The sequence below is a fragment of the Microplitis demolitor genome, chromosome 1, assembly GCF_026212275.2.
Source record: "Microplitis demolitor isolate Queensland-Clemson2020A chromosome 1, iyMicDemo2.1a, whole genome shotgun sequence".
Lineage (NCBI taxonomy): Eukaryota > Metazoa > Arthropoda > Insecta > Hymenoptera > Braconidae > Microplitis > Microplitis demolitor.
The window spans coordinates 22,124,882-22,133,552 of record NC_068545.1 but is presented as its reverse complement, the minus strand read 5'-3'; the positions used below and the strand labels follow the sequence as shown (position 1 = coordinate 22,133,552).

General features: G+C 27.0%; 1 protein-coding gene across 1 annotated transcript; it reads left to right on the top strand.

The window, feature by feature from the left end:
• Window positions 1-1,559: 1,559 nt before the first annotated feature.
• Window positions 1,560-2,821, top strand: LOC103580158 (uncharacterized). The gene is made up of 3 exons (XM_008561821.1): window positions 1,560-2,105; window positions 2,173-2,329; window positions 2,554-2,821. The coding sequence occupies exons 1-3, from the start codon at window positions 1,602-1,604 to the stop codon at window positions 2,715-2,717; spliced, it is 825 nt and encodes a 274-aa protein (XP_008560043.1). The 5' UTR covers window positions 1,560-1,601; the 3' UTR covers window positions 2,718-2,821.
• The last annotated feature ends 5,850 nt before the right edge of the window (window positions 2,822-8,671 follow it).

Sequence of the window (8,671 nt, the reverse complement as noted above, 5' to 3'; positions counted from 1 at the left end):
ACTACTGATCAGATGAAAATTAACTTGGCTTACCATCACCACGCCCTGCCCAATAAACCTGATACTGTCATTGAAATTTTTTTAGCCTCCGGCGATTCCTCTGTCTTCTTATTCTTGGTAACGTAAACACAAAGAACAGAAAGATTGCCCTTGATAAATAAATTATTTGCATCCTGCATCCATAAATGGAATGCAAACATCAATATGTTTTTTAATTTTAAATTAATCAGTAACTACCTACTCCAATCAGTGCAATAATTGAATTAATTCAATCACTTGAGTAGATTGAAAATAAAAAAATTTTATCTTAATACTTTCGTTCTCATACTGAGTATTAATTTATATTTTTTTAAATACTTATCAATTACTTATGGAAATAAAAAGTTTTTTTAAATCCATGAAATTTTAATTTTTTATGAAAAAAAATTTTATCATTTATTTTGGATTTAAATAAAAAATTACAGACATGAAATTAAATTTTATATTCTAGTAAAATTTTTTTTCATGTTCATCTAATTATAAAATTTGTAATATGATAACTAACCTTGAGCAAACATATCAGGAAATATATGGTAGCAAAACCGTTTTTAAAATAAAATAATCCAATAGCAGAGTATCGATTTACAATAAAAATAAGAGGAATAATAAGCAGACACGCTGCTATATAAGGAGCTAAGAACAATAGCCAAGTAATTAATTGTGATTTGACTAAAATTGACATCACATCTTAAAGATGACTAAATCAAGTCTGGTGATTTTTGTGCTAGGACTAAGTGTCGTCTTGTCGCAGCCTCTGCAGTACCGCGTAGAAGAGTTCGACGAAAAAGAATCGACGGCGACAGAGAAACCTGGATCCCAGGACCAAGTCCCCGCTCTCGAGTCGCCCGGATCTCGCGATTTTACAGCAAGTGTATCTGGACTAATTAATGGACTCAGTGAAGTTGCCGGTACCGGAGCTCCAATTGGTCCCGATGGTCGGGTTATTGACACATCAGATGTTACCATTGCAAAGGCGAAACACGCCGCGGCTCACATCAATCAGAAGGTCAGCTTGGCACGAGAGTCTAAGAGGAGTAATGCCGGTACTTATTTTGTTGCAATTGCTCGGCCAAATCCTATCTTAACTTACGACACTATTTTGTACTGATTGTTATTGTTATATTTTATGGATAATTATAGAGGCAACGTAACTTGTATTGCTAAATATTATTTTTTATTTAAGTACAAGTAAAAAATAATTTTTATTATTTTGAATTGTTGCTTTTAAATAAATTAAATATCTCTGACAACAGCAAATAAATTTTATTTTTTTTATTTCCCTTTATCTTGTAGCCTTGACGATGTGGTTGCTGTTTGTCCTTTAATTTTAAAAAATTAAACTCCGAGTGTAGACAATGCTCGACCTTGTGATAAACAACCAGTTCTCGAGTTAATCGTTTACTGAGTACAAAATAATAACAACAATAATAGCAGTAATAATAAGAAGAAGAAGAAGAGTATAAAGAAGTTGGGGTATATATACCCTCGCATCAAGTTCGAGGGCACTATAGTGAAAGACAGTGGACTTATAAAGTTACGGATAAGACAGCATTTAAAACAAAATGTTTGTGTATCTAATAGCTTTGTGTTTTATATCAGGTGGACTGGGAAAACCAGCCGAGGTATTGTTGGAGTACCAAGACAGCTTGGGCCAGTACAGTTTTGGTTACAGCGCTCCCGGTTCCGCGAGGTCAGAAGTTGGATCCGCGGATGGATCAACTCGCGGTGCATTCAGCTACGTCGACGGTTCTGGAGTTGTTCAGACTGCCAAGTACACTGCTGATGGAGAAAATGGGTTCAGAATTGAGGCGAGCAACTTGCCAGTTGCCCCGAGTCCTGTTGAAGAAACTCCGGAAGTCCAAGCCGCGAGGCTCGAGCACTTCAGAGCTCACGAGGCGGCAAAACAAAATCTTATCGCTGTCGAAGGCCAGAAAAATGAACCTGCCAAAGACAAAGCTGGTGACGCTGGTGTCAAGATGATTAAAGATGATAAGAAGGAAGAAATCAAGAAGGAGAAGAAGGAAAATAAAGATAAAGAGAATTCTTTGTTGCTGATGAAATTGAAGGTTTGAAAATTTGTGACATTTTAATGTTATTTTTATTGAGCGACTGATTGATGATTTTTTCTTTTAGGGAATTTCAGAGAAAGAAGATAAAATTCCGGTAGTGACTTCGTCTTTTGTGATGCCTGCGAGCAATTTGAATTTACAGAACCGGATTGAATTGAGAGGAGCTGCGGGTTTCTCTGGCACTGCACCCTCAGATTGGATGCATCAAGGTGAAGCAAAAGGTAAACTTTATTTTGTATAAATATAGATATATATTGAGTGTTATATTTATGGATATAAAGTATTTTAAAGTTGTCGGTGTGAATGTATAAGGCCCTTTTCCTTTCACATTGTCTCGGATAAGTCCAAGGTTATTTTACAGTTGCTCTGATCTCTTGTTGATGAGGACAACTTCACTCTAAATTTATACACGGATGTTTTAATTGATAATAAAATTTTTTTTTAGCCAATGAATACTTCAAAGCCTCTCCCCAGCTTCAATTGCAGACGAGTGCTGCCAGCCAGTCACAATTCTACCGCGGGTCACCCATTGTTCAGTACTCATCATTTGGATACCCCATTTACTACAACCATCATGTGCAATACGTTCCTTCTTTTTATTACTATTGAATGCGAAAAGTAAATTACTGATACTAACAATTGGAAATAAGTCTAAGCCTGGGTTTTATTGTAGCTTATAACCGACTTTTGTGAAATTTATTTGAGCATTGTAATAAAACTATTTGACTTAATATGGAATTATTATTAAAAAAAAATTATTCATAAAATTTTATTTAATAATTTATTCAAAAGTTATGAAAGATTTAAATTTCTACTTACGTCCAAGTAGTTTTGAGTCATTAAATTAAATTACCATGAGTTTATCAGCAGTTGTATCATGTCTCTCAACTTCTAATGACATAATAAACAAGAATTCATCGACAAAAGAAAGTAATAGATAAATAATTATCATTTTTATGAACGGAAATTTATTACTACACTTAAAAAATTTGGTTAAATGAAAGATAAGTAGCAGACAATTAGAGCTCTTCTGTGTCTTACTTTTCACACTTTAGTCATTCTCTAAAAAAGTGAATTATTGCTATGAATTTTTTTATGATACCGATGTCAGCCGACGTCTGAAAATTTTTGGTTTTTTTTCAAAAGGACAAATGATGAAGAAAAAAATATTTTTAAAAATTGCACCGATAGTTTTTTTAATTTTGTACATGTGCATATTTTTAGTTTTTTTTTTTTTTATGTATGTTTGTTTAAAGAACAAATCCAAAAATTGTTAATCGTCTATTAACTTCAGGATTTTTTTTTTTTTTTACATCACTTAGTTAAATTTATTTTTGAATAAGTGTCAGCAAAGTTTAAATTTTTGAATTAGTGATGAAAATTTAAAAAATGAAAAAATTGTATCGTCGATTGCAGATTCCGATAAGAATTTTTCGATTTCAGAATCTTAAAAATTCACCTAAAAATTGAGATTTTGAAATTATTTTATTTTGTTATCTACTGTATACTTACCACGTAAAATTCAAATAATTAATTATCAGAATAAATTAAAATTTTAAAACAAAATAAAATTTTTTCCAATAAGTTGTAACTTATCAAATGAAATTTTTTATCTTACACCTAAAAATTATCTTTAAAAAATGCTTTTACCCCTTAATTTTCTAAATTATTTTTTAAATAAAATCATACTTCACCAAATTTTAATTCCATTGATAAAATTTTTGAAGTACCAAAAAAATCTTGTTAATTAAATTTTTAAAAAAATGCCATTACATTCAAATAAATAACGGACTTGTGTCTAGATTTAATAATTGATTTTTTTTGTTTTATTCTTTTTACAAAATAACCCAAGATATATTGAGCAATAATAAAAAAAAATCTGTGCAATAATAAAAAACTTATATCATTTTTTTTTTCTTACAATACAATACAATCTGGTATATTTTAATCAGGATTAATTTATGTTATTAAGGCAAAAAAAATGACCAATAATATAAAAGGTAAATATAAATATATAACAAACAATAATAATAAAAAATAATAAACGAAACGATGAATGAAAGTTTGTGGAATGCACTGGAATCCGAGCATGACATTAGCGCGGTGACAAATAGATAAATGTATTGCTTTATATCTAGTAAACGAGTTGTTTTTTTTTTTTATATACTTTTTTATATTTTCTTTTTTTTTTATTCATTTTCTTTATATCTAAAAAAATATGCCATTAGAAAACGAGCGGTGATCTATCATAGCGAGGCCATTGCATGACGTTGACAGTTAACTAGTTACGAAAATAATATAACTGTCAGTTGATTTGGAAGTAATGTAACAACATAACTTTATTTCAAATTCTACATACGTTTGTTGTAATAAAAAAAAAAAAAATAATAATAATAATAGTAGGAATAAGGAAAAAAAAGTTGTAATTTGTATAGATAAGTAAAGAATAGGAACATAAATAAAATATAATAAAAAATAATAACAACGTCTTATGTACATGACAGCCGAATTTATACTCCCGCGCATTTTCCGACTCAATGGCTCGAACCAACTTCCACGTGAATGATTCGACCGGTTCATTACTTTTAAGTTTCCCTTATTCACCAGCTTATGCCTTAACTTTTATTTAACTTTACTAGTCTCTAGTGTACACAGATACAGTGTTCTGAGTATATATTTTTTAATATCTTGTTGCAATTGATCCTACTAATTATTTATCAATTTAAATATATATTTATTTTTACTCTGATGGCCTCTCGTTTACTCACTCGTTTAATACTGAATAAATTTCTATTTTATAATAATTATATACTAGTGTTATTATTTATTAAATAATAATAATAATAATAATAATAATTACAATCTAACAATTGAGGCTAATTAAATCGTGGTAATTATCACGCTTATTATTTTTTCAAATTCAAATATTTTTTTCACGCTTATACTCAATTTTTTTCTAAGTCCGAATATTATATAGAAATCTAATATGATTTTAATAATTTTTAAATTTTTTTCTTACATATATTTTTATTTTCTAACCCACTTCTCAATAACATCCAGCGTTTATTTATCTGTTATTTTTTTTTCTACTGTATTTATTTTTTTTTGACGAATAAATTAAATACGCAATTATATTTGGTAATTAAAATTAATACTTTGATTAATTAGTCAAAATTTAATGTATGAGCGGTTTATTTTCATAAATTTTATCAGAAAAATTTATATTATTATTATTAATTTTAAATTTGATTCTATATATTTATATCTACTGTAATCGCGATGAATATCATTATTATTTTTTTTTATCATAGTAATTTGGGCGGTTTATTTTTATATTTAAATTTTTAATACGAACAAAAGTATTTTTTTTTAATCACGTGGCGTAAATTAATTTATAATTTTTAAATTCACTTTCAACTTATGCCTTAACAGTTTAAATTTAATATATTTATTAACATTTAAATCAACGGATTTAAACGTCAACACTTACTCATTTTTATTTATATATATATATATATATATTTTTAAGATAAATTTATTATTATTATTATTGACCCGCCTACAATTTTAATATATATTTAAACGCAAAATTTAATTCAACATTCATTCACTCACTTGCGCTCTTTAAAATTAATTATTTAAATTCCTTTGTTAATTAACTAATTAATTAATTAATAATTATATTTATCCCATAGAACAGTCGATCCTGTTCCGCCAATAATTAAAATAAAAATGAAAAGCAAGAATCTTAATAATAAAATATTAAATATATCAACATTTAACTTTCTCTAATATCGAATTATTAACTACATATTTATTTATGATAATAAACTCATGTTTATTTAAATAATTTATCAATAATCATTGATTAATTATTTTCCTTCATATAATTAAGGACTTTGTTTATTGAATTTATTATTTTATTCTTACAATGAATATATATATTTATTATTCATTTAAAATTTCGCGGGTTAAAAAAAATAATTAATACCGCGTGGTCATTTTAATTTTACGCCTTTCCCTCAGCTTTATTATTTATTGATTTATTAAAGTATTCCCTTATTTAAAACATTTTAATATTTAAATTTACTTATTAATAAATTTTTAAAATTGACTGTCGGAACTTTTGGATTTTATGAATTCGGATATTCACGATTTAACGCGTGTTACTTTTATTTTTTTTTTTTTTTAACGATCTTATGCTCATAAAATTTTTTTCTTATCTTATCTACTCACTACACTATCGATTATTTTAAATAATTTTTTATTTTATTTTTATTACATTTATTTATTACAATAAAACATACGCGAGTTATTCATCTGTTGCAATTAAGGCGCACGCGTTCACGTGCTTGTGTAATAAAAAAAAAAAAGTGTTTACACTGTAAAAAATTGGGAGTGAATTCGGAGTGATTATGGATTTTTAATTAAATCTGAATCAATTCCATCACTCGGAGTTCTAGAGTTAAAAAAAAAATCACTCCGATTACGGAGTTTATTTTTTCAGCAGAGTGATTTTGGAGTGATCGGGATTTTATTTAAATTTGTATTCACTCCGATTCGGAGTTTTACTCTCATTCGAATTGAATTTTATTCCGAGGGAATTAAATAAATAAACAGTCATCCGCTCCGCATTCACTCCACTAATTTGACAGTGTAAAAATTAATTAATTAACAGAATAAAGAGTTAAAATTGATAGGCCGTTAACATTCGATGAAACATACAGTAGCATAAATTTTCTAGTTTAAAAAAAAAAAAAATTCAGCGGATGCATAAATAGACATTTTAGAGAATGGATTAAGATGAAAGGAAAGAAAAAAAATATTTGTAATATAGATTATGTATATATATATGGATATATGTTTACATATACATATATGTATAACTACGATGCGTTATTTTTTGATACAGATACAAGTAAAGAGACAGTACTATATAGGTACATGGATTATAGAGGTACAGAGTTAATAATAATAATAATAATAATAATAATAATAGTAGTAGTAGTAGTAGTAGTAGTAGTAGTAGTAGTAGTAGTAGTAGTAATAGTAATAGTATAGCATAGACATAAGATATGATTTTTAAAAAATAAAGTATCAAGGATAACGTCTTAATTTAAAATAATAATCAACTGCAATAATCACAGTTGGATTGTCTTATTTTTGGCTTTTAATTATTAATTATTTTATTTTATAAAACTGATTGTTTTTTTATTTACTCCATGCGTTATCCCTTGATACTGAAAAATAAAAATTATGATATTTCCATATAATATTTTTAGTATGATACATTTGTTTATGATCGATTGATCTTTTTTATTATTATTTATTTTTTTTTTTCTGACTAATAGTGTTACGTGATCCCATATATAAATATATTTATGTAGGCACAATTCGTAACGATTGTTTCGGTCGAACATGTGCGTCTTCGCACCTTGTAATAATTTTATATATTTTCTTTTCTTTTTTTTTTTTTTTATGTACATTGTAAGAAACGAGGTGACAAATTTGAAATTTTTTTTTTAATATTGCAGACATTTGTGGAAATAATTGAGAAAAATAATAACACGCAGGTGTGCGCATGTGTTTAATAGTATAAGATAATAGTATAAGATTTAGTGTTTCTTAAATACAAGAATTTTTTTAAAAATAAAATATAATAGTATAATTATTAATTAGATAGATGGAATTATTATAGTAATTAATAATAATAGTTTTTTAAGAAGAAGACGAAATATAGTCGCAGATACAAGAATATAGTTTTTAAAGTATATTATTTATAATAATAATAGTAATAGTAATAGTAATTATAAGTAAGTGTACTTAAAATAAATAATTTTAAGCAATAAATTCAAGCAATTTTTTAAATTATCGAGCAAATAATTAGAGGAAGAAAGTAATTAGAAGTAAGCTCCATTTCTGAGGGCCTTTTATTTTTTTTTTAAATTGTTATTTATTATAGAGCCATAATTTTTGGCGCGAAAATTAAAATTCCAACTCCGAGAAATTAAAATTTTTACACTGTAAAAAATTTGCGGAGTGAATGCGGAGCAGATTTTCTCAGAGTGAAATTTACTTTGAAGGGGAGTTTATTTTAGTATTAAAACTCCGGATCGGAGTAAATGCAGATTTAAATAAAATCCAGACTACTCCGAAATCACTCCACTGAAAAGACAAACTCCGAATTTACTCCATATGCGGAGTGATTTTTAAAAAAAATCTTCGAGTGGCGGTGAATTCAAATTTAAATAAAATCCGATATCACTCCGAATTGACTCTGGATTTTTTACAGTGTAAACTCATAACTAAAACTTCAAAATTTTTTTTTTCAATCCATCGATAGAGCGAAAAATTTTATCAAATAAAAATAATTAGTGCCCTTACACAAAATTTAAAAAAAAAAAATAAATAATTCCCCCTTTTAATTATATTAATCATATATATGTGTAACTATTAAATTTAATTATTTAAAAACCTCATAAATAAAATTAACAAATTAAAAAAAAAATAACTATCCAAAAAAAGGGTACAATAAAAGAGTAGTGAAGCTTAATAAAGTTTCA